This window comes from Porites lutea, chromosome 4, assembly GCF_958299795.1.
Source record: "Porites lutea chromosome 4, jaPorLute2.1, whole genome shotgun sequence".
NCBI lineage: Eukaryota > Metazoa > Cnidaria > Anthozoa > Scleractinia > Poritidae > Porites > Porites lutea.
The window spans coordinates 15,809,932-15,836,521 of NC_133204.1; the positions used below are offsets into that span (position 1 = coordinate 15,809,932).

General features: G+C 38.0%; 3 protein-coding genes across 5 annotated transcripts in view; 2 read left to right on the plus strand and 1 right to left on the minus strand.

The window, feature by feature from the left end:
* The first annotated feature begins 12 nt into the window (after nt 1-12).
* LOC140932667 (uncharacterized) lies at nt 13-7,879 on the plus strand. Its single transcript, XM_073382184.1, has 7 exons — nt 13-445; nt 1,661-1,779; nt 2,447-2,516; nt 3,601-3,711; nt 5,101-5,289; nt 6,000-6,110; nt 6,956-7,879. Exons 1-7 carry the CDS (start codon nt 275-277, stop codon nt 7,136-7,138), a joined length of 954 nt encoding a protein of 317 aa, XP_073238285.1. The 5' UTR covers nt 13-274; the 3' UTR covers nt 7,139-7,879.
* Nucleotide 7,880: 1 nt separating this feature from the next.
* Nucleotides 7,881-10,818, minus strand: LOC140932669 (dnaJ homolog subfamily B member 6-B-like). The gene has a single exon (XM_073382187.1). It carries the CDS (start codon nt 10,717-10,719, stop codon nt 9,997-9,999), a length of 723 nt encoding a protein of 240 aa, XP_073238288.1. The 5' UTR covers nt 10,720-10,818; the 3' UTR covers nt 7,881-9,996.
* A 1,564-nt stretch (nt 10,819-12,382) lies between these two features.
* The window catches only part of LOC140932671 (BTB/POZ domain-containing protein 10-like), a 34,128-nt gene continuing 19,920 nt past the window's right edge, over nt 12,383-26,590 (plus strand). Inside the window, exons 1-8 of one of the 3 annotated variants that reach the window (XR_012164980.1) lie at nt 12,383-12,899; nt 17,075-17,171; nt 17,767-17,887; nt 18,348-18,445; nt 20,007-20,106; nt 20,982-21,092; nt 21,472-21,528; nt 22,302-22,572. Coding sequence is in view for 2 of the 3 variants with exons in the window: in XM_073382189.1 (XP_073238290.1) it covers nt 12,520-12,899; nt 17,075-17,171; nt 17,767-17,887; nt 18,348-18,445; nt 20,007-20,106; nt 20,982-21,092; nt 21,472-21,528; nt 22,302-22,516 (1,179 nt within the window). In the remaining variant the exon portion in view is untranslated. Of the gene's footprint in view, nt 12,900-17,074; nt 17,172-17,766; nt 17,888-18,347; nt 18,446-20,006; nt 20,107-20,981; nt 21,093-21,471; nt 21,529-22,301; nt 23,870-26,590 lie in introns of those variants that run through there. The other 2 variants (XM_073382189.1, XM_073382190.1) reach the window with 2 other exon arrangements.

Sequence of the window (26,590 nt, forward strand, 5' to 3'; positions counted from 1 at the left end):
GCGAATGGGAGCGAAAGGGTCCAAACAACTCAAATATCTACAAAAAAGCTTCCTTTTAGGATCTGCACTGCGCTAAAATTTTTTTACTATTTTTCCAGCTTAAAAGTTGTTAATGAGTGCATGGCAAGAAATAGCGTGACTGTAAAATATTATAGCGTGACATATTTTTATCAGGGAGTGATCACGCAATTTTTCTTTGAATTTGTATGCATCGTAGCACCAAACACCTGCATAAGTAATAAGCGAAGAGATTCAAGTATTTCTTCCAGATGTAATGGAGACAGTGTCAGGAATACCTGTGGTTGATTTTGCCACATTGAGTGTCGACCATGAAACCATATCAGCTTCAGATGAGAGGGTGCAGGCAATCGCAAGGCAAATCCACGAAGCGTTCAGTACAGTGGGATTTGTTTATTTGAAGAACCACGGAATCACACAAGCAAAGGTTAGGTAGCCAGATCTTCACAAGGAAATTGGTCATGACCTTAGTTTTACCGAATCCATAATTTTATCTCTTCTCTTCTTTTTATCGGAAATCTTAGCGCGATTTTTAGTCATTTCGTAAGTAAATCGACTCGTTTTCATCAAATTTAGGCCAAAGCGGGGAATGAGGGGAATCAAACGAAAAAAAAAAGCGTTATCTATCACCAAATCTCAATTCGCTGTTTTTTCGGATCATGTGTCCTTTTCACTACTTTCACATAGACCATAATGCACCTTGCTTTGTACCCCCCTCCCCCACCCCCAGAATTTTGCATAACCATTGTTTCCAATTTCACCTGGGTATTACAGTCGTCCTAAAAGAAATCCACGACAATGATTATACAAAGTTTTGGGAAGTAAACAGGGTGCATGATCTATGTGAAAATGGTGAATCGGGGGGGTGTCGACCAACATCTCGGTCGACTGTCGCTCGAAATATCGGTCCCTCTATGGTTTGTGTACATGTGTGGGTCAAGTGTCGGCTGTTATATTGGCCAAGTAGCATTATACTGTCAGTTGAGCATTGGTTGAGTGTCAGTTGACAGATTAAGACTTTGGTGACTAGGATGACTTGGGTGACTAGGATGACTTAGGTGACTAGGGGGACTTGAGTGACTTAGGTGACTAGAGTGACTTGGGTGGCTGGGGTGACTTGGGGGACTAGGGTGACTTGACAGCATATTAACGAATTTTAAATTTGTATGAAGAAACTCATGTGAAAAGTTGTTTGCCTCTGCTTCACAATTACCTGGAAATACATGGCATTGTTATTGGATAAGAAAAACAACTGATTTGCTTAATCAAATTCTAATTTCTTAAATTATAATTTTAAAACTTTAGTTGGGTTAAAGGGTTTTGTTTATGATTTGTTTGATTGATTTACAGCATGTTGCCGGGATTTTGGAAGTGTGACCAATCGTTTGTTTCTTAATTGTTAGACTGATTCTGCTTAAACCGTTTGTTCGTGCTTTTTCCTTGTTTTGTATTGTTCAATCTTCATGTGTAAGGTTAACTACATTGTAAATAGCATAATTATAGGCTCTCTAGATGAGCCCTTTATGCTTTAAGAGCAAATGTTGAATAATAACTAAACAATAAACCTTGTACCGTTGTACTTTTATGTCAAAAAAATGGGCAAGAAATTAAATTAGAAAATATTACTTTGTTAATTTGATAGGTGGATGAAACATTTAATGTTATGGACAAGTTCTTCACACTCAGTAAAGGCATTAAAAAAAAATATGGGAAAAAGGGTGAGCTAGATGCCAATGGCTGGGAAGCCTTGGAGAGGGAAATGTAAGTCAAACTAAAAATCAGTTGTGTTACGTTTAGTTGATCAGCATAAGTATTATAACAATGTTAATAATAATATTGAAGTAGCGATAAGTGGTAGGTTGAGGGGATCCCCAACCCTAATTGTGTTCACTGACAGACCAAGCTTTAGTTTAGGTCAGCTGCATCAGGAACTGAACAATTTTTGTTTGCAAGCAGCCACCTATCCTAAAGTCAGCTGGACTGTCAAAAGAAGTAAACATCTGCCATTAAAGAGTCATTAATGTGGCTCTCTGAGTATCCATCAAAAAAGCACTGGGGCCTTTATTGTATAGTAATGTTCAGAATAAATTATTTATTGGTGGTGGACAAAACACTGACCGCCAGTCCATGGACTACCTCCATGGGCTACCCAAATGGACTACCCTAAAATGGACTATGCCACTGAAGTTGAGAGATTAGGGTCAGGAAACTGAGTGAATGAAGTTTCAGGTCAGTTTTCCCAGTATAATGATCCTAAATGGAACTGATTCACTCAGTTTCCTAACTCTAATCACTAAACTTTAGCGACATAGTCCATTTTAGGGTAGTCCATATGGGAGTAATCAATAGACTGGGGGTCAGTGTTTTGTCCACCACCGTAATTTATTATACTTACGCATACAAATTATCATTTCGCATGTCAACTCAGCACTGATCCAACAAAGCCAGGTGATCTTAAGGAATCATTTGACATTGGAGCTTTTGATGACAAAAAATTTGTAAGTAACTTGTGGTTTTCATATAGATTAAATTAGTCAAGCAGTGATTATTTTCTCGCAGTGTTCTCTCAACCTTTGTTAATAGTCCCCAAAACCCCTTTTTTATATCTAAAAAACCCCAGAAAGATGACAACCAAGAAAATGTAAAATAAATGTTAGTGTGGATACATGTAGGTTCTTTTATACTTGTAATATATTCTGGGTAGAATGTATTTCGTAGACCGCTCAATTCATTTAATTGAAGAGCATTGACTATTAATAATTACAGGAGTTCAGGCTTCAGGAGTTTAATCATCAATTGTTTATTGCAACAGTGCTGTTTCGTATGGTCCAAAATTGTAAGACGAGTGTGGTCCTACAATTTCGGACCATACGAAACAGCACTGTCGCAATAAACAATCGATGATTACTCCTCAAGCCTGAACTCCCGTGATTATTAAGAGGTTCTTCTATATATACATTTTTGCAGTTAGTAATTGTTCTTAACAGCAGGGCCTAGAACAATGCAATTTAGTACTAAGGAAACCTCAAGGATGCAAGGAACCAAACCCTTTATCCCCCAAGAGTGACCCACAATCAAATCCTAATGTTATACAGTTCAACATACCATAATTTTTATTAAAGTGACCATCCAAAATGCTTAGTGTTAAATGTTAGTGGCCCTTTTTTAATCAAATCAATTTAACCATGGGGGTCTCTCAGAAAAGAGGTGGCACATCTACTTTTTGGAAGATAATTATTGTCAAATGTGATGATATGCATGCAGTTCCATGTTTTCACTAACTTTTTTCTTCACATACTTTGAGTTAGTGTAGAGCATTACAGTGAACACAGGGATCAGACAGGTCATGTGTCCATCATAAAACAAGCATTCATGCATGAAAGAAACACCCTGTAAATCAAAACATTTCAAATATTTGGGGCCACGAGGTACTGTTTTTGGCTCCTCATAATAATTTATAAGGGTTAGTTGCTGCTAACACAATTAATAATTTTGTTATTTGCACTTAAGCATGCACCTCCACCTAGTGCTCAGTTTTATCAGCCCACAAATTGATTTGGTATCGTTTTCAAATTTTTGCAGCGCTGGCCCACAGAAGTCCCTGATCTTCAACCAGCAGTCAAATCCCTATTTGATGTGCTAAGTCTTCTTGGTGATAGAGTGCTGTGTGCAATGGCTTTAGGTTTAGGACTGGTGAGCGAGAGCTGAGAATTGTTTTAACATCAGTTTTAATATAAATTTCCAACTAGGCAATTTTAAGGTCTTATTAGTCTCATTTGCTTTAGCAGCATGACTCTAAAAATGCAAGCATTTCTTTTTTTTCGTGTGCGTGCGCCAAAAGGGGGTTATAGTCCCAGGCGTTCCTAGTGGAGATTGTGGAAACTGGGGATGAGAATCGCGACATGTCGGAGCACCATGCATATGTTTTATGAGAAAGCTAAGAAAGATTAATGCAAAAGGTGTCGAGCTTTTCCGGAACGGGTCAGTCCACAAATTCTATAGCTTTAAAGCGCTGATTACTTTTGGAACAAGTGGATACTTGTGTGGTCAAAAAAAGAAAAGTCTGTATGATTGGGTGTTGAAAACTTTTGTTGTATGCAAATGAGTCTTGTGATGAGCATGCAGTTTATGTTTGGCCATGAGTAAAATGATGTGCCATATTCATCAGGTTTTTGATTTCTGGCAATGATGTAATTTCTCTTGAATCAAGGCCCTTGATTTGTGTGTATTTCTACACGCGTACTCAATCAATTCAGAAACAAATTGTTGAATTCGATATATAACGTAAATATCCTGAAGAATACTCAGCCGTCGATAAAGGGGGACGTGAAAGACTTTTAGTGACGAAATCCTGTTTCATGTAGAATTAATCGCCTCCTCATTTCTCATCTAATCTCTAAGTGAGACTTAACGCTTTTAAGAGCATTCTTGTTAGAGAGGTCATTCACAGCCTATCAAATTATTTCTTTTGTTTAAAAGATCAAAGGCTACAGACAGGGGGGAGAGTGGAAGCTGATGGATGAAGGAAACTACACATGCATTATCCTACTAAATAAAATAAAATTCGACATTATTCTCACAGCTATAACTATTATCACATTATTATCAACTATTAACATAATGAAAATAAATGCATTGATCATAAAAAGAAATTATTATTAAATTATTATAATTATTATTTAACTCTCTCTTACTGAAGGTTAATATAATGCTGCTTGTTAAAATCAAATAATAAACTGACTTGAACATTCAACAAATCACTCCTTTTAATCTAGTCATAGTTGCTATGAGAGTCCACAAATAACCACAAAATATGCTCTACAAGCCACTTACTATATGAATTGCCAGTACACAAAAACAAAGAGGAATATATGATGCCATGTAAGTAAACAGCTTAAATAATTCAACTTCAGGCGGCATTTTATTGAGGCTAGAGATTAATGACATTCGGGTGACTTGAAAGAAAACCAAATAATTACACTGATCATCATACTGTTTGTAATTATGAGTAATAATGTTAATTAATTTAATTATTAATAATATCATTAATAATCTGATGTATTATATTACATCACCCTTTAGCCAGCAGATACTTTCAAGAGTTACTACAAGGATGTTGGTACGCAGTGGGGCACAGCTTTGCTGCGCTTTAACTACTACCCAAGAATAACTGACTTTGAGCGCATCAAACCAGGGCAGATAAGATGTGGAGAACACACAGATTATGGAGGAATAACTCTTCTGTTTCAAGATGATGCAGGAGGTTTGGAAGTATGAAGAAACACAATTTACAATCTGTAGACACCCAGCCATGATTTTAGATAACCTTTTCATCTATTTTTTTGTTATATATCTGAATAAAAAACTGCCTTACAGTGTATAGTATTGAATCTCTGTATCCTGGGGGTACAGAGGTCCAAACCTCTCACCTCCCTTACTTTGCATTCCCAGCTCCTGATCTTTTTCTTCCTGGCTTAATACACTCTTTATAAGTTATTTTTTTTAATTCAAAATTTTAAGCATCGTTGCATAATTTCACTCTAATCTGGTTCCCACCAGCTCCCCTGCTCACCTCTCCTACTTTCCTCTACAACCTCCCATAACCCTCCTGCACGTCCCAGCTATTCTTCTGGCCCCGGTAGTTCAAAAGATGGATAGCGCTATCCATCGGATAAATCGCTATCCATTGGATAAGTATAACGCAAACCAATTGCACTATCCAGTGGATAGTGATTTATACAGCTTGGGCTCCCACTCTCAAGGGTGGAGATTCTTAATTTAATTTCGGGCTTCTTTCAATTTTAAAAATTTTACAAAATCAGGTGGAAGAAAGGTGGGTTATTTGTTGGTAAAACAGGGATGAACTGAAGGGACTAATGGCATATTACAAACAGCTAGAGTCCTCCTTTACTTTCCATTTCCTTGTCATTTAATGAAATTTCATAAATATTTATGAGCCATTTTTTTCGTTCATTGTACAGGTAGTCAATAGAGAAAAGAATTTCGTCTCTGCAACTCCAATCCCTGGAACAATAATTGTCAACATTGCTGACTTGATGCAGCGATGGACTGCTGATAAGTTCGTCTCTACGGTAAAGAAGTAGGCCACTAACTGTAACACCTAAAGTTTCATAAACAGGCCAATAATACTATATTCCACTTAATACCAGGTAACTTTTTCATAAATTTGTTCCTTTGCAATAAAAATTTTTTGTAATCTTAGCGAGGTTTCACTAGATAGTCATTTTTGGACACTGAAAACACGGTCTTAGCCACATTAAAAATAAATGGTAAAAATCTCTTGTAATTTTATGGGAAAACATGCTTCTTGCATACTGGTAAGTGTGTGTTTGTGTGAGAGAGGGGGTACTCCCTATCATGGCCTCTACAGGAAAGCTCCGCCCGAAAGGGGTACCTCCTTTTTCAGGTTTCAGGCATATGAAAGGCTACGGGTTTCACGTGTTCAAGTATATTTAAGGGTAGCAAAATATGTCATTTTAGTCGGTAAAAATGCCCAAAAGGGCTAACAGACACATTTTATGCCTGTGAAAAAGTTGAGAAAATGTTCTGGTTTTGTGATCTATAAGCAGTTAAAAAGGATGCCAATTTCTAAACTAGGTACGTGAAAGATGTACCATTTGTCAATAATGGTATATAAAAGGGTAAGGAGTTAGACTGCTGCATGGGGCCTCCCGGTATAAAACTTTGTTGATTACCCCCTCCCCCTGGACATGCATATCCATTTTCAAAGAATGGATAAAAGCCAGCTTTTTGGAACAAATAAAAAACAAAAAAGGTTTCTGGTAGCTGGCATAAAAAGAGCCCACACTATGAATTGAAACAGTTTTAAAAGAACCTACCAAGATTGCAGAAGCCAAGTGCAGATAATTCTGCAACTAAATCTTATGAAATCACTAACCAGCTTATCTGGTGACAGGTTCACCGAGTCATCATACCAGAAGAAGAACTCAAGCGATGCACTCCAAGACGTTCTGTGGCGTTCTTTTATGACCCTGACTGGAAGGCAAAGATTTCATGTCTTGATGGCTCAAATAAATACCCACCAATCAAATGTGGGAAATATGTCTCCCAAGTTATGAAGGGCACTTTCAGCTTCTGAAAAAACAAAAGCATGGAAATTCTTATTATACAATAACTTTTTGGGCACATCTTCAATAATAATAATTGTAATATCTTTTACAATATAATTTCTTACGTATTATTAATTTTTACATGAAAACGTTGTGACCGAAGTGTACGCACCCTTAAGTTTATTAAACAGACTATACATGTAACAGTTCTACTAAGAGATACACTTTATGTATCACTAAATCTGTGCTGAAAATTGCTGACTGCATGGCCAGTTCTTTACATATAAAGTGCAAGAGTTTTTAACAATCAGTCAATGGGATGTCACGCAACGTTGGTAGGAATGTTGCATGACATGCCAAAAAATGGCTGTAAGGGAGACTAAGATTGGTGCTGCCCAGCTTCGCTCCATTGCATAAATCGCGCTGAAATGTGAACAGAGGCCCAATTCAGTATGGTTTTCATGCTGGCACAAAAGCTATCTTGTATGATAGTGTGATCATAGCCTACCAGTAAGTCAAAGAGCTTTTTGCAACATCTTGAAAGTGTACTTATATTTATGGGAAATTACATTGTTAGTTCTCTTGGTTCAGAATGTGCTACATTTTGTACAGTTCTTACCTGCATACACCACACTGCTGGAACTTTAGTAGACTGTAAATTACAACAAAATTCTTGTTGCTGAGAGGAAAAAGACTGTATTGACAAGTGTTACGTGTATCCAATAAAAAGGCACCGAGGAATTCACAAATAAAAAGTAACCGCAACTCAACTTATATTTCTCAATCGTTGTTTATTATAAAGGGAACATCTGTCCCAAAAACACTTTACAACTCTTCTCAAATATAATATTTGTTTAAGCTGGTGTGACTATAAATAAACTATACTTCATACTTACCTTTTGAAATTTAAATCAGCAAATTTGCATGTCAAAATAACTTTAATATCTAAGGTCTGGTTTAGACTTCAACCATTTCAAGAGTGGAATTTTTAGTTAATAATAAATTAAATTTAGGTTGTCTAAATTAACAAAAAAGCATATTTTTGATCTTTCAGACCTTGAACATAAAGGGCTGAACTTGATTCAATTTGAGACAAAGATTCATAAAATGGCCAAACATGTCAGTTAAAAATGTAGAATTTATTATAATACTATAATGACGATTGCTCATGAAAAGTTCTGTAATGAAAAAAAAAATTGTTGCAAAGTCAAATTTCCCAGCTGAGCAAAGCAGGAAGATTAGCTGGGCTGTTCCAAATTATAATAGGTGTTCTTCAATATTATTACTGATTAATTAAGATGACAAACTTAAAATGTTTTTAATTTAAGGTACTATGTTCAGCTCTTGAAAAGTTCAGTATCTAAACCAGGCCTAAGATGTTTTTATGGTTCCTGTATTATCCATAAACTTGTCAAGACAAATAATCATAAAAACCCTCCTTGGCTGACACAAGACAATACTACAGTCAAAGCTCGCTTTACGGGAACCCGCTTAATACAGGCACCTCATTATTTCCGACAGTTTGTTTTGTCCCTGGGCAAAGAATGCCCTTACATTTCTTTCAAATTTAACCCCCTTAACACAGAGACCCTGTTAAGAGGGACACTTTCTATGCCCCGCTCAGTGTCCGCATTAATGGCTGCACTGAAATTTAGTTTTCACAAAGCTACTAGTACAGAGAACAGGTAGAATGTAAGATCTAGTTTTACAAATGTCAAGTTATGTTATTTAAATTCTATAATTTTTACTTCAGTATCTGCACAAAACAAAAAGCAAAACAAAAGCATTGATCATAATACAGTAGAATCCTGATTTTTGGAACCACATTGCTTCAACTTATTGGGAGGTTTGACTGGTTAAGGGAAGTTACCGTAAGTTTTATTCTAATTCTATTATCGGCAATAAAACTGAGGGTTTGAGAAATCAGGATTCTAATGTACCCTGTACGTGCAAACATTCTTTTGCACATAAAGATAAAATTTAGTGTGCACCTAAAATAATCCACTTTAAAATACATGTAGGTCTATTTGCTATTAAACTCAATTACCAGCTAAATATGTGGTGCAAAACAAGCCTGACATTTTATGTAAGGACCTTGAAAAACATCATTCCCTTTTGGTAGAGTGTCTTCTAAATCAAAATACATGCAAAAGTTCCAAATTTCATTCAATTTTGTAAAATTACTAAAAGAAAAACAGTAGCAAGCACTGTTTCTGGGAACGAGGTACCCTGAGATTTCATCCTGATATAGAGACATTACAACTACATTACACACATTCTAGAAGGCAAAAGGGTGAAGAGGACTGATTGGTGGATCCAGGAGGAGGGTCCAGACCCCTCCCCCCCCCTATCAGACCTGATGCTTGTTTGAGACTGAAACTCTTACATCGACAGGATCATATATCACTTTCTAACTGGCTGATTTTTTCAATGAAACGCACGTTGCATTTAGCAACGAAACTAAATATTCAAAAATTGTTTATTATTATCAGGCCAGGGGCATGAAATTTATCTTTACCAGGTAAGGTGGAAGGTAGTTTAAAACTACATGGGGAAAGGCCATTTTATAATGTTATTAACAGGCTGGTGACAATGCTGTACGCTTAACTATTGATGTGCTATAGCACATCTTGTTATTTCAACAATTAACAAAACGTCTTGTCAAAAATATTATAACCTTAGTCAAGCCAAGATATGCCAAGTTCATGGCTCACTTCATCTACTACTAATTTTACCAGTCTGTCTCTGGTTCCTCGATACCCTGTCGCCTGGAACACGTCATGTTATTTGCTTGCTCCATATGCATACTTCCATAAACAAAACCAGTTTTTTTAAAGTTCTGGTGAGAATAAAGCTAAAATTGTCCTGTTACTAGGTTGAGCGGCCATTAAAATCTCCCGAAAACTCTATGCATCGTTGCCATCATATGTCTCTCCAAATCCGCAAAACGGTCGAACATCCCTCCATAGCCTCCAAAAGGATCGTTATATGTTGGAAAGTCGTCCCAACTACGACCTTCAGAGCTTCTACGGTTGTCCCCGCGACGACTTCGCCTTCTGTCTCTTGAACCGCCTTCGTAGTCAGAGAATCTGTTGTCGAACATGAAATCAGGCTCGTCAATAAAGAACCGGTTAGAAAACGGATCCTCGAAAGCATCTGCGTCGAAGAAGTCCGAATTTCGTCCCCTGTTACGCCTTGTAGAAGTGTTTTCACCGGTGGTAAAATCGCGAAAGCCAGCGAAGGTTTGAAACGCCATGTCGAAAATATCGTCAAAGGAAGAAGTGCCAAAGAACTCCCGGAAAACTTCGTCTGGGCTTCGAAACATTTGAGAGGAGAAAGTTTGAAAGGTGGCGGCGAATACATCATCATCATGTGTCGGAGTCGCCGAGAGGCCTTCTTTTCCATACATATCGTATATTTCGCGTTTTTCTTTGTTAGAAAGGACCTCATATGCCTCCGAAACCAGCTTAAATCTTTCCTCTGCCGCGTCTTTGTTGTCCGGGTTTTTGTCGGGGTGCCATCGCAACGCCTGCCGTCGATAGCCCTTTCTTATGTCGTCTTCTGTTGCTGTTTTTGGGACTCCTAATATTTCATAATAGTCCTCCGACATTTTAGTGAGGGAAGACGAGATGTCATTTAAATTTCTCGAAGAGTTATAACGACATTGCTAACCTAAAATATTGGTAAAGTGAAAGGGCGATGGAGAGCACATTACATGCGCTCTAACAGTGGATGACGTCATAATGAGAAGTGCCACAGACCCCCCAGTGTAAAGCCCCAAAGAAGAGAAAGTGATGAAGAAGGAACAAAACAAGTTTAAAATGATAAAACACAAAAATTATACAAATTTGCACGATATTTTGGTTTGCAAGACAAACCCTCCTAAAGGGCAAAAAGAAAAATGAAAGTAAAGGAAACAGAAAGGAAGCTATTCCCATCTCTGCTTCTTCTCAGTCTGACGTGTCTGGGCCTTTAAGGGGGAAAAGAAACCCTTCCACCTTTTCCATATTCTTTGCTCATGCTTTCGCTCCAACTCAGTTTGCCCAATATGAAATACAGTAAAAACCCGTGACTAAGAACCTGTATTTACTGGTATTCAGCTCACTCCTTAGCACAAAATATGTTTACCATTTCAATTGCAGTTGGAGTAATAGGGCAAAATAACTCTTCAAAGGGATCCTGAATGTTGACCTATCTTCTTCGCCCAAGTGTACAGAATCTTTTTTTTTTATAGAGTTTTAGAAAAACAACCTGTTTCAAAATTTAAGGATAAATAGAGGGGGCCAAGAGCCATAATCCCATTATGGCTCTTCAGGGGACCTAACTTGTAAATTTTAATCTTGGAAGCAAGGACCAACTTACAAAAAAAAAAGACTGGATCCTAATAAAGGATATAATCAGCTATAATTGGAAATATAGAAACAAAAGAACAAGGCTGGTTTTACAGTCAGGAATTTCTTTTATTAATGTTTCGGAAGGCACGAGCCTTCCTTCTTCAGGGTCTTACATACAATCTTCCTTCTTAGTCGTGGGTTTTGATGCTGGTAATCTGGTCCGTTAGCCTGTCTCACTACCCGGGGAAGGGGTGCTGTGCTCACTCGTTTTAAACTTTGTTGAAAAATATGAAACGGCAAACTGATCCTTACGGCAAGGCGATGAAGAAGTAAACAAAAAAATTAAACAAATATATATAATATAAGGTATCTGCACAATAAAAACGATGGAGATGTTATTGGTACAGGACGGATTGTTTTTATTATCACTTTTTCAAATTCTTATTTGTAACGAAGTTTTAAATTTATTTCCATTTTTCTTTTAGCCCCTGAAGAAGGTTTGTTTTCAAACCGAAATATTGGGCAATTTGTTTAAATATATATGTTTTTGTTTTATTCTTTTGTTTACCTCGTCATCGCCTTGCCGTAAGGATCAGTTTGCCATTTCATATTTTTCTACAAGTTTAATTGTACTGATCCGAGATCAGCCTCTATTTTCGTTTCGCTTTGAAAATTACATTAGCGGTAGCCGTTAGAGAGAATGTATGAGAACCGCTAAAATTGGGCCTGATCTCAGGTTAACAACTGGGAGATACGGCACCACTCATTAGTTTGTTGCCGTGGACTTGCCGACATTTTATGAACTTTTTTGGGCTGCCTGTGCAAAGACGTTAAAAAGAAAGACAAAACAGAAGACTCCTCCCCAGGACTTGCCGCTAAATCAGAGAAGACTCTGGGGAAAACTACAAGTATCTTTTCGAAAGCGTCAAGATCTCAAGATCATCGTGTTGGAAGAAGTTCACAGCGTCTTTCACTGCATCTCTGGCCCATTTGCTCATGTGAAACTTCAGCTTTATCCATTTAATGACAAGCAAGAGCTTGTTTGTTATCTATGAAAGTCGCGGGTAGTCAAATCGATGGAAAACAACTTCCTAGAGGAAAATGCTGAGGGTGTAGGAGTCGAACAAGAAGACTCCACCGATAGTGAATTAGAGGAGTTAAACGCTCGCGTTCCGTTTGACATTCCTCCCCGAGATTTTCCCAGACACCTTGCGAGGAATAATTTAGAACCGCAGAGGAATACAGCAAGAAACAGAATGGATCATAACATTCGCAGAGACGTTCGTTCGCCTCCAATTATTCAGAAGCAACGAAACAAAGTGGTGACCCAGATTTTACCAAGAAACGCTCAAGTGGCTGATTATACGACCGACAAAATTACCCTTGTAGTTGACGATACACGTTTTGTTGTGGAAAGATCGCTGTTCATCGCTCATCCAAACACCATGCTCGGGAGGTAGGGCATTTTATTCTTTTAAATGAGTCAGAGTAAATACGGAGACTAAAAATGGGCTGTAAGACGTGATATTTTAATTCAAGTTTGTATAGCTCACGTTGTTCATGCAATTAAACTTAAGCCATATTCTTAGGCTTTGTCCCGCTTGTTCACAGAGTTGAATGTGAAGTCGTGTCCTTGTTAGTTGAGTTCACTGGTCAGTGATGCTCAAGTCTGCATTTATTTTTTTCTCCTTATTATTATAATATGAATATTGTAATAATAATAGTACATTGTAATAATGTTATATTTGTTATTATTTCTTCAAAATATTGCTCATTGATTAAAATCCTTTGGTTATTGTTATACATGTAGATGTCAGTTGAGTTCAGCAATGACTTTAGCATTACAGTAATAGCCCGCTTATAAGAAACTGGGTTTTAAGAACCTGTTAGGCTAAAATTTTCATTTTAAGCCCCCTCCACATAAGAACCTACTTAGGCTAAAATTTTAAGTTAGGTTCTTATCAGTGGGGTTGCTGTAAAAGTGTATAGGTAGAAACTGCTGAATTAAGATCATCGTCTAGGACATAATTATGCTGTACCTGCACTGAACTGCCTATAGGCATTGCTCTATGGTACAAATAAATGATTTATTTAAGCAATAGACCACACTTTCTATGGGTTTACTGGCGTGATAACCCATGCGGGATGTTGGGAGAACACTCGAAAAGCTTGTAAATCACTCGCCTTCGGCTCGTGATTTACAAGCTTTTCTCGTGTTCTCCCAACATCCCGCGTGGGTTATCACGCCGGTAAACCCATAGAAAGTGTGGTCTATTGCTTTTATAAAATAACTTCTAGAAGAATGGAGTGTTTTCGATAAAAAATATGGTTCTAGTACCGTGATCAAGTCACGTCTTCTCTCTAAAGTCATCATAAGCCAATCATGACTCACGATTTAATAGTGTTGAACTTTCTCAAAACTCAGTTCAGTCAAACAACAAACAACAGCACTTCAAAACACGAGTTTTTGCACTCATTACATGATAACTTATGAAAGTTGCTTTACAGGAAAAGTCAACACATATTCATGCGAACATACAATGAAAGAATACGTTCATGGTTTGTTTACTACAAAAGTAGAAATTAATTGAACATCAGACTGTACGCAGCTGTATTTTGTTGAGTCGATCCTTAAGAATTTCATTGTTACAGACGGAACTGACAGCTATTGTAATGGAGGACTTCATTCACTTTTTACAAGCTGCAGTGGTTTGAGATCTGTTTTCTGGACTATTATGATCAAGAAATGCTGCGGTAACGACGTGGCTGCATTTGCGAAGTTGTCGCATGTAACTTTATATGCGCGTACAGCGACCGATGGAAATATGTCAGTGGTGGAGAAAGGTTTCTTTGCCGTAGCCACATATTGGCGTAAATGTTTGTCGATTCGTGAAGTCAGGTGGTTTGAGGTAGGTTATGGCATCGATATCACCGAATAATTTGTGCAAATGTTGGAAAAAACCGGCACGAAACTCTGACATCTTTCATCATCGTTGGCAGCTTGTTTACAACCTACAGCGGCAGATTTTGTACCATATCTTGATCAGAGATCTCTTTTTGGAACAATTTCTTTCATTAAGGCATTTGATTTTGACATAAAATAAATCAAGAATGCTAAAACTATCCGTTTTGTTGCTGGTTGGCACATGGGTAAGTTTTCCTAGAGACTTTCTACACCAGAAATTCACACAGTTATTGTCTTTCTCTGCGATTGGCATCGTCGTGAAATGTAGACTGTTTTCCAGCTTTGTACTTTATAACTTCTAAAGCTATGGCAGTAGTGAATTGTGAGGCTCAGTAATAAAATGTGGAAACCAACGTTTTTAATATTAAGAAGGGCTGGGTAAGTAACTTGTTCTGTTTTTTAGCCTTTCTAAAATCGTTGTTTGCAGATCAATAGCGGGTTTGGTTTATGGCTCGTGGTCCGGATGCCTTTTTCTATGGGTTTACCGGTATAATAAACCATAGGTTTTTGACCAATCAGATCACGCGTACTATCTCAGTTATTTTATAAACTGTATTATGAGATGATATTTATAATATATATGTATATTCAGGTGAAATTCAAATGAAAATATAAGAACCTATTTTAAGAACCTCGGTAGCCTAAATTTGCTTTAAGTACCATTTATATAACAACCTTTTTAGGCTAAATTGAAAAATTCAGGTTCTTATATGCGGGCTATTACTGTAGTTTGGTATTATGTTATTATTTTGTTATGGCTGGTTTTCACAAGCAGAGGAGTTGGGGTCAGGTTTTAAGCAGAGTTGTAAGACTTTATGAAGTAGCAAATGTACTGTAAGGCTCTGTTCAGACCCTGAAGCTATCATGAGCCCAACCTAATACATTAAATTAAGTACAAGAAAATTTTGATGTTTTAATCAATGAGGAGCGCCTAGAATTAATATTATTGGGAATGTCTTAATCATCTAGGAACAGCTCAGCTGTTCCTCCCGCCAAGCCCAACCGGAGATTTTGACTTTGGAGCGACTTTGGAAGGGCTTTGAATGTTGAATGTTGAACTTTTCATGTGCTGAACCAAACGCATAAATTATTGCAGCATATTATCTTGGCACTCAGTTTAACTATCAGAGCCTTTTTTTTTCCTTTTGAATTTACTTCAATGTCTGAATCAATGCAGCTGGTCTGAATAATTTGGGTCGGCTTTAAATTGAATTAGGTTCAGCTCATGAAAAGTTCGGTGTCTGAACCCGGTTGATCCAAAGCTGTTTTTCAGGTTGATCTGACAGTTGAACTGTTTATTATAAGACTTTCATTGAAACAATTAAGCAAATTAATAGTAATAGATTTAGCTAATGGTTAATCCTGCAGGTCAACAAATTGTGGGGCTAGTTATTATGACTAGTACATTGTAGCTACAGCTTGCTCTTACTTTTTTTGCACTGGCCTGCATTATTGGAGTCATAATCTTGACGGAATCAAAGTTGGAACATTTCCATTTGCTTCCAATTCTGCTAATGAGTCCATTGCTTATGATCCAGAGTGTAAAAGAGACTGTCTCAACAGGGGGCAAAAGCGGAAGGAAAATCAGTCACAACGCTTATTCCCACAATTTTTTATTTGTTTGTTCTTCCACTTCTACTTTCAACTCCTACAACATATTTTTCACTAAATCATAAGCGACAGGGTCATAAGCAGGAGCATAAAGTTGTTTTCACTAGATCATAACTCCTTACAATTCTGATTACAACTACCACTTTAGTGAAAACCAGCTATTATTAATAATGAGCACGTGTACACTGTACTTTATACTATTTTTATTTAAAAGGTTATGGTTGTAACCAGAACTTAATCCTGGAAATCAAAAGAAGTTGTAATATAAAAATTATTATATCAGGGTTCTCTTTAAGTTTAGAATTTTGGTACAGATGTAGCAGGAGGAAAGTGTAATGTTACAGGAGAATATTTTGAAAGAGGCTCCACGTCAGAATAAAAAATGGTCATTAATGGTCATATGCTATCAAGCATTAGCGGGAGAATTCTGCTCAGTAAATGGAGGATTCTCCTGTCTCCAATGCCTAATGAACACACTGTATAGTTTAACCTCCATGTGCGACCACCTCTAATACGCCACCACCTCCCAAAAGCAACCACTTATCCAAAACACAAAAGTTTTTCAGTCAAAGCTTTATAGTTGGAACTTCTTGTTTTCAACCACCTCTTGTAAATGACTGCAACCATACAGTATTTTAGGATGATGGTTTTTAGAATTTTCCATTGTTTTTAACCTCTTCTACACAAGTGATTAACTGATACAATGGTCTGATCTTTATGTTTGCTGTTTGTATTATGCAACTCAGATTATGATAAGAACCTTATGAAATAACATTGATTTGCATATATTGCAACCTTAAAATTGTATGCAATACTTTCTCTCCAAAATGAACATGTGTCTGGACTTCTTCTCATAAAAGACCTCTTCTTATTGACCACCTCCCATGAGCGACAACTAACTCTTCACATTTTGGGTGGTCGCTTACTGGAGGTTTGACTGTCTGATCTTGACAAAATAGCTTGAAAATAATAAAAACTTTTTAAAACCATTTTAATGTTTTTAAAGAACCCTATGTATGTTCTTACTTGCTGGTACTGTCTTGCTTGTATTCTAGAATGTTTGGTTCAACAATGGAATATACAACAAGAAATGAAAAAGGAGAATATGAAGTAGCCAGGGGCATCTCTGCTAATGTGTTCAAGTGCATTTTAGTAAGTATAGCTTGCATAGGCTCATAAAAATAAGTTCAGTTATTCAGTAATAGATTGATTTTCGTTTGACCTTGATATGGTTATGTGTGAACAAAACCAGATCAACAAACGAACAGGATTGGTTTATCAAGCAAAAAACAAACATGCATGGCAAAATGATTATTTAAATAATAATAATAATAATAATAATAATAATAATAATAATAATAATAATAATAATAAACTTTATTGAACTGTTGTGTAACTTTAGCATTGTGTTACGAATTGGGGACACCGTAACATAAATAACAACAACAAAAAAAATTAAATAAATTAATACATACACTTAGATGTGTGTGAATTAAAAAAATATCTAATATATAATACATACTATAAGTAATAGAAATATAGAGTTATGTGTATATTATATATATATACAATGTTAAAAATTGTAGGATTATAGTGTAAGAATGACTTAGAAAACAGAGAGTTGGACATTTCTCGAGCAAAAAACTTTTCAGGTCCAATTTCTTAATTTGTCTTTTAAAAACTGTTCAAGTCACATTGTGTCCATACATTTGAAAATGGTGTGTCTTATGTGATACTTTGTTTGCAGGATTACTACAAAACTGGAGTGATTAATTGTCCACCAAGTGTACAAATCCCTGAACTCAGAGAGGCCTGTGACTATCTACTTATACCATTTAATGCTCAAGTAATCAGATGTCAGAATCTGAGTGAGTACAATTTTGGCCAAAAAAGTTACATTATTTTATTATTATGTAGTTTCCATGAGAGACACAAAATCTAGTTCCCGTTCACAGCCACACTTTGGGTACAGCTACTGTGAAGAACAGCTCTCCAAAAAAGCTGTCAGCCGTTTGTTGGTTGGCATTTACCTTATAACCAACAGATCATCAGCAGGTTACCAAAAGTTAGGAAATAGTATTAAAATACAGTAAGCACAAGTGTGAAGTTGTGATGACAGGATTTTTAACCCGTTTTCTTTGAAAATATTGAATCAACATTTCAAACCTGAAATTTTGAAGTACCTCTGATAAATACACTTTATCTTAGTCACAGCTGAGAGAAGCACATTTTGAATTTTACAGAAGTTTTCTGGAAAATCCAAAGAAGTGTCCACTGAAGTGCAAAAGAACTTATCATCAGTGATTGTTTTTGTTCCACTTTGTTCAGGGGATCTTCTTCATGAACTGTCAAATGATGGTGCCAAGGATCAGTTTCAGTATTTTGTAGAGCAGTTCATCCTTCCTGTAATGGTTTCTTCCGCAAAGGTGAAGTACCCTTTACAAACTGTATAATGCACCTGAAATGCCTAGATGAAGATATTTTTTAACAAGCCATTGTTTTAATAAATAAATAAATAAATAAATAATGATAATAATAATAATGAATAATAATAATAATAATAATAATAATAACAACAACAACAACAGTGTTCTCACCAGGATTTTGCTTTGGGGAGTTACAGGGCCCCCTTAAGGGGACAAAGTGAGCCTCCTACTTGATCCAATATGGCGGATGGGGTGTTTGCAATTTGATAGTGATGTATACACCAATTTTTGCAAAGTACATGGGACCAATGAAAGTTAAGGAAATAAAATTGAAAACTTTGAATCTGTTGATATCATGTTTTTTATTCATTCAACTAAGCAAAATGCTGGGGTGTTAGGTTGACCATTAAAACTACTTAACTGTAGACGCATCTTCTTGGCTTTTTATGCGCCATCTCAGATTTTCTTCTGGGAATCCTGCAAGGCTGCAGCCTGGTGAGAACAGTGTGACAATAACAATAATAATAATATTTAGGTCAGACAAGTATGAACTGTAGATACTAGAAGAGCATCTTCTGAGAACCAGAAAAATTAACGTAACAGGATCTTTGATCGAGGCAACATTTGAAAAACAGAATGTTGATAACAACTGAAGCGTAGAATTGTCTATAAGCTTTTATGATGGGTCATTAATCGGTGGGACTCTTGATGAGGTTGAGCCCTGTCCCACCTCCTGCACACTGTTTTGAAAAACTTAATTATTTTTTCGACAATTTTAGTATCCAAATGAAAACTGTGTTATGGCCCCTAGACCCTGGACCCCTCTCCCTGCATGTATCTGTCACTGTTACTGTAACTGTACATAGGGGTTTCAATGAGCACTGATTCCCGATGAAACATGTCAGCTACTTTTTCGCCTGAAAAAGAAGCAACTAGTTTTAATAATGTTGTAAACAAGAAAAAATAATTATCATAAGATCTAAATGAAAATGTAAGCTTACCGGTAATTATGATGTGTAAATTACAAGGACCACTGGTTTTACAGTCATGTATTTTATGCTTTAGTTACATAAATGCTGTATTTCAGTTAATTTTTCTCACGTTTGTTCTTTGGCTTACGCAGAATTTGTTTATGTGCAAATGTACTTAATTTTGAATATTGACATTTATTTTGTTCACTGCTTGTGAGAATAATTGATTGTGTGGCTATGAAACCTGAATGAAAGCTATATTTTCTCAAATGAAAAACACTCTTTTGTACTCAATTTAGTCCCCAGAAAACTTGAAATCGCATTTTAGGGTGTTGAAATTCCTAAATTTTCTGGCGGAGCATGCCCCCCAGACCCCCCTCGAAGAAGGGGACTAATGGCTATGGTTGGTGACTCTATTCAAACCTACTGGCTACTTTAATATTGTTACTGAAACTCCTGTGTATGTTGTTGTTTGATTTTAACCTTGGTTCCCTTTGTTTTGGGGTATGAGGTTAAAACAAAGGGAAGTAAAATTTAAACCAAGGATAAAATTGAACCAGACATGTACATCTATTCTCTGTACTTTGTAGAAAGGTGATCGTGAATGCCACATAGTAATACTGACTGACGATGATGTGGTGGACTGGGACGAGGAGTACCCTCCAAGCATGGGAGAGGAATATACTCATAGTAAGTACAACGGATCATTATACATTTCGGGGAAACTGCCCACCTACCCCTCCCCTAAGCATTTTGCCCTAGCTGAGAAGTAAGTTTTAATGTTGGGTTAGGGGAGGGGTAGGTGGCCAATTTCCCAGAAATGTATAATGATCCACAACTACTCAATTATTATACAGTTAAACTTTGCTATTTTATTTTTGTGGCTTCTGTGTTTGTGTGGTTTTGCTTAAGTGAACTTGTGCATCTGATTGCATAATCCATAAATGTGAATTTCATTAATTCATTATTTCATCTGCATCTTTTTTCGTCTTTGCCGGGTATGTTATGAAACAATTTAATGACCAGTTCCCAGTTGCTAGTTCAATTGGTTAGAGTGCTGCACCAGTATCGCATAGGTCAGGGTTCGAATCACTCTGGGCTGGCCCAGTGTGGCGTGCTGGTGTGCTACATGTACATGTAGGCCGAGATCTTTCACGTTAATTAAACACGACAAAAATCAGTATTGTGATTACATATACCAACCAAGCCAACCCATTAAGCACATATCCCTGTAGCATGTTGCCAGGATCCTGCTAAACCAGGTTAGACATTTTTTAAGTAAACAAGCTGGCCAAGCAGGGTCCAGTGATTCAAACCTCAACAAGGGGTATGGGTAGTACACTGCTCATGCGTAAAACTTCCAATCTAAACATTACGGTTCCATGTTGGCTGGTATCATGTAATACCAGGATAAAAGTCACCTCGGCAAAGCAAGCGAGCTCAGCATAGCCAGCCCAGTTAGTGTAATCTGTCCCTTGGAGAGTTCCCATTACTTTTTTTGCATCATCATGTTTGATGAGCAAGTGTGTCAGCCAATAAATTCAACATTGTTCACTCTCTTTCAGTTGTGTATTCCACTTCTTTGTACCGGTTCTTCAAGTACTTTGAAAACCGTGATGTTGCTAAAGAAGTCCTTAAAGAAAGAGGCCTCAAGAAGATACGACTGGGAATAGAAGGTAGCGTATAGTTGGATGTACAGTTGTCATTGCTTGCAATCAGAGTTATCTGTCATATTTTCAGCTGTTTTGAAATTTTAACCCCTTAAGGCCTGATTTCAACATATATATTGTTGGGAGAAATTTGTTGCTGGTCACTTTTGGGGCTTGAAGGGTCCGTTAAATACCAACAATGCCATTTAAATCACTATTATTAAAGTAATTATTAGATGGGAAACACTATCAGTTCGTATGGTCACCTCGTGGCTTAGTAGAACATTACACGTGGTCAAAATCCCCCCATAATTTAAGATGCCCTCTACTCCCACACGAGTTTTCTTTATCAGCAAAAGGCCATAACAAAACCTCTGATTACCGCATACTGTACGTTGATTGACAGGTTACCCAACTTACAAGGAGAAGATAAAACAGCGGCCTAATGGTGGAAGGCCTGAAGGTACGATTAGTCAAGCTCTTATCGCATTTCATTGTTTTCTTTTATCAACTACAACCTTACCTTCGAGAAATTAAACGAAAATAAAATAAAGCAGGCAATCTTCAGCGTAGCCTCCCACGCAGACGTTCTTAAAGGTTCGTAACGCGTTCCTACCCCACGAACGTCTGCTGAAACGAGCGTTAAAAAACATAGAGAGCCAAAAGAACGTCTGCGTGGGAGGTAATCTTCAGCACCCATTAGTATGAGTGATGGGGTAATTACGGTGTACCGCTGTATGTGATTCTCGTAGGTCCGTTTTTCTGCTCGAGTTGACCTTTTCTATTTATATTTTTCATTTGAACATCTTGCACAAGTAGGAGTTTCGGTGCTGTGTAATCCTACAATGCATCACATTACATGACATCACGTCACTTTACTTCACATCACATCTCATCAGATCACGTCACGTCATGTCAATTCACTTTACTTCACATCACATCACTATGCATTACATCACATCACGAAATTTAAAAGTCCTTTCTTATTTTCCTGAGACATAGCAGCGTGAACTGGACATGCGAGCGCAGGGAAATTGCCTGCTGAATTGCAAGAAGTGTTAATTCGGTCGCGTGGATCGCCTGCTTCTAGCACTATCTGTAATTAAGATGAGAGACTACGGGATATCTGTGTATTACGTTACTTCAACAGTATTAATGGTTATATACTTGTAATAGTTGCGCTCTTAAACCGCTGCCTTAAGACACAGTGTACTATTTTTTTCCACCTTTATCCAGTAATATACAACTACGTTCAACGGCCTTTTGTGCGCATGTCATGGGAAAAAGAAGAAAGCAAGAGCCGCCATGTTGATTTCCAGTGCGTGAAGACTAAGACTGGTACTCCAGGGCTGGTAGAGGCTGTAGATGAACCGGCCGCTTTGGCAGCAGCTGGTGCCGGACCTCACCCTCCTGCTGCCATACTGGGTGCGGATCCAGAAGACATCGAGTGACGCTGAAGCAATGGCCGACATATCAGCGAACAAAATGCTGTCATCTATACCAGGGAATCATTGCTGTGGGAATCATTGCTTGTAAAGAGACCCTAAGTTTAACTTACGTTGCTCATCCATAGACGCGAAAGGCATGTCCGCATTGAAAAATGCGTAGAAAAGCTGATTATTGCATGCTGACAGGCCTTTATTCGTTATTGCCCATGGTTTAAGGGTGAAATGTAGCAAGACGATAAATTGAGTTTCGATCAGCATTTTTCAAACTCATTAATGATTCATGAAGTTAAAATAGAGACCTCGTTCCCAGGCTTTCTCTATTTCCGTTCCTCTCTATCACTCCTTAATATCTCTCCAGGGGAAAGGAAAGATCGGAGACCTGGTAACGAGTTTGATTCCAACTTTGAAGGAGATGCGCAAGTCTGATACTGATGGTAACTAACAGTAACAAGTTGTCATGGTAACGCACGGTGGTATTGCACTGGGTCCGAGTTATTCAAAGCCTGGTAAGCTCTAACCCGGGATAAAAATAATACAGACGTGTTGCCATGGCGAGCAAACTCAAGTTAAGCGCTCGGCTCAGGATTTAATGGGAAGACATAGTGAAGACTAGTTAGCCATATATATTTATTACCATGCAATTAGTTAAGTTAGCTCTAGCGAGCTGTTTAGAAAATAGATCTCTAAAATTGGCTTTCTACATTGAATTAAGAGTAATGCCTTTATCGAATTCTTTTGCAACGGGGTGCTCTGTTAATGGAGTTAAGATTCAAAATTTCAGCGACGCACTAGCTCCATAACGAAAACAAATTGAGTTCTTGTTGGCGTTTTTGTTGCATTTCAAATTGAACAGCTTCAAGTATCAGTAATATAATGTAAGCGTATTTATTTATTTAACTGCTCTAAAATCATTACGAGATTATGCAAAGAAAATTTTACGGGTGGTAGGTGAAGTATATTTTTCATTAATTAGTTCTTATCTTCTTTGATCTCCTTAAATTTCGGCACGCTTTGTCAACAGTCTTTTCAAAGCTATTACCAAATTAGTTGCCTTCAGAGTAGAAGAGAAACAGTCTGGACTGACAGTCGTCCCCTCACCCCTACCCCTAGGGACCGCCACTTACGGGGCTGGGGTAGGGAGGCTGCCGACTCTTGGCCAGTTCTCACATCACTGTAAAGTGGAGTGGAGTATTACTACTTATAGGCTTGTAGTGCACAGAAATAAGCGTGTGTTTGTAAGGATTACAGGTATCTCGCTCGAGGTGTTCCAGTTTATTAGGGAGACTGAAAGCGGGTGAAGTGTCCCTTTATTCCTCCTTCTCCAGTGCCGGATCCAGACCTTGAGAAAAGTGGGCGGGGGGGGGGGGGGGGGCGGTCATCCAGCCTCTTATATAAGGAGACGGGGGGGGGGGGGGCGGTCTCCAAAAAAAATTTTTTCGGCCCCCTCGGGCCTCAGTTTAATCTTAAAATAAGGGGAGGGGCCGGACCCCCGGGCCCCTCTCCTGGATTCGCCACTGCTCTCTCTTCGACAGAATCGAGTGAGCCGTGAATAAGCCACTTTCAAATTGCCCTAAATACACTCAAATTAAGCAAACCCATTGTTTCCAGTTTCTCCACGGTATTGAAATATCGGGCTCAAATTTTCACAGGTAACTGAATTTGCTTTGCTCTTTCAAAATTCAGAGATGTTATTTTAATAGCATTATCAGAGAACGAAAAGCCTCAATCGTATGTTAATGATCGATCTCGTGCCCAGGGCTTTTCAGGGCCCTTCTTTCCATTTTCTGAGGGAAAAGCCCTGGAGACGAATTTGGTTAATAAGGCAAAAATTCGCCTGTAAGTTTGCTGCAGCTCTGCTTATTTCCCCAGAAAAACCCAGATTATCATGTATGGGAAATGATATTTAGGAAGACTTGATGTTCAGGCTTCAGAGCAGTATGTATTATCGAGCATACTTTAGGTTAAATGCTTGGGTCTTATCCAGCGCTTTAATTTGTCGTAAATTTTGCTGATGTTTTCTGAATACAGTCGCATAAAAGCACGCTTATGATCAAAAATAAAGGTAAATTTTGCTAAACATATTCTTGGAATTAAATTAAAAAAAAAACGCTTATTATTATGTTTGTTGTGGTGTATTTCTCTAATTTACACCTAAAGCTGTCACAGTATTCCTTAAAATTGTGCAGTGCAAGTGGACAAAGCTTTTATCTCATTCAGTCATCTTCACAAGAGGTTCGGGGCACAACGGTCATCATCGTTAAGGATTAGGGACTTCAAGATGATGTTACACGAGAGAATTCGTCGTCATGTAGGGTACGTCCTTATCACGCACACTTTTCCTCTTGAGGCGGGCGTGATCCTTCGCCATGCTCTCAAAGAGAGCGTACCGGTAATCATACTGGTCATCTATGTTGTGAAATTTATCTCCCACATGCGCATGCCACAGTGCATCTTAAAGATCGTTAAGCTGATCAAAATCAGTGTATTTCATTCGCCTGAAAGTAAGTAACCTCGGTCTACGCTTTCGAATTTTCTCACTCATTTCTCAGTAGACCATACAGTGATCACTTAAACCAGGGTCGTACGTTCCTCATTTTTCAAAGTGCTCATTGTACGTCAAACGTCCTATAGCGTTTGTGACTGGTCAGTGATTCTTGTTGGTTCAGTTATCAGGCATTGGAAGCTGTTAACTTCTTCAAGATCCTCAAGAATCTTCCCGTCTGCGCTCCCAGGTCTAAGCCTGTCCATATTTAAGTCGCCAGCAATGACGACAGTCAGCTTAAACAAACAACCCGCAACAACATGCAACAAGGTGTGCAAACATGTAACATCCAACAATATTGGGAGTTGTTGGCCAACAATGTTGCGTCCGTTTGCACCGGGCTTAAGCTCTCAGCGAAGAGCTTAAACGGGTATGTGCTGCTGAACAAGGTATGGTTTTCAGGGTCTTAAGTCTTAAACAGGCTATACAATTTCGCAATTTAGGGTCTTGGACACAGTGTCTTTTTGGACCGGCAGGGGCGGATCCAGGTTTTTTTTAGGAGGGGGTGCACTCGTTTCTTGCTCTACTTCAACACCAATAAACAGAATACTAGTTGTATTAGAAAATCGAAGGTCATCTCGGGGGGGGGGGGGGGGGTGCGCACCACCTACACCCTCCCCCTAAATCCGCCCCTGACCGGGGAAGCCTTTAAAAGAGTGTGAAGAATGGCTATACTGAGGTCTTCATTTGTAATACCAAGCTAAGTTTCTTTTTCCAAAAGAAAACCAATTCCATGATGGCATTTAAAAAATTACTGTTGTTCTATATACGGAACGAAATGATTCGGGGTCTGACTTGGACAGGATCAGGGTTTGAAGGCCTCTGGGTGGGTGGAACACCTCCACCCTCAAACTTCCCTTTAGGGTCCCCCCTGGGACGATGTATGGGACGATATTTACTTATTTTGCTTCAATAGAGGTTGGCCTTTTTTTCCATACAGGAGCATTTTCAAACTTGTTAATTAGCAAACATCACCCATTATGGCTCTTGCCGATTGATCTGCCCAAATATACTAGATTGTGCGAGATAGTCAGGCCGCATCAACTTCATCAACATTTTGTTCACAGGTCTTCCTGCCCCTTTAAACTCCTTAGTCCCCGTCGGCTTACTCCGTGTTCCTTTTACCTTTTCTCGTACCGGAAGGCCTTGCTAACGCTTAATCTACCTGTGAACATATATGGTGATTACAGTGGTACGCTATTCTGTACTTCCGTGTTTCCTTGAATGATTTTTGCCCCAAAGCTGACACTTATACCAACAACAAGAGAGGATAAAGAGCTTTATCCTCTCTTGCCAACAGCTAATCGATCGATGAGGGCGCTAAATGATTTCTTGGCTAACCATAAATTTTCATGTTATTAATATTTTAATAAACAAATCAATAAATGAATACCACACGAAGTGATACACAAAAGACTATTCTACTTTATTATTGCTGGTGCAGTTTAAGTTAAAGAAATAATAAATGTGGGAAGACACCTTCTTTGTGAGTACTACAAGAAGTATACAAGTGCTGCAATTGCTATGCTATCTAT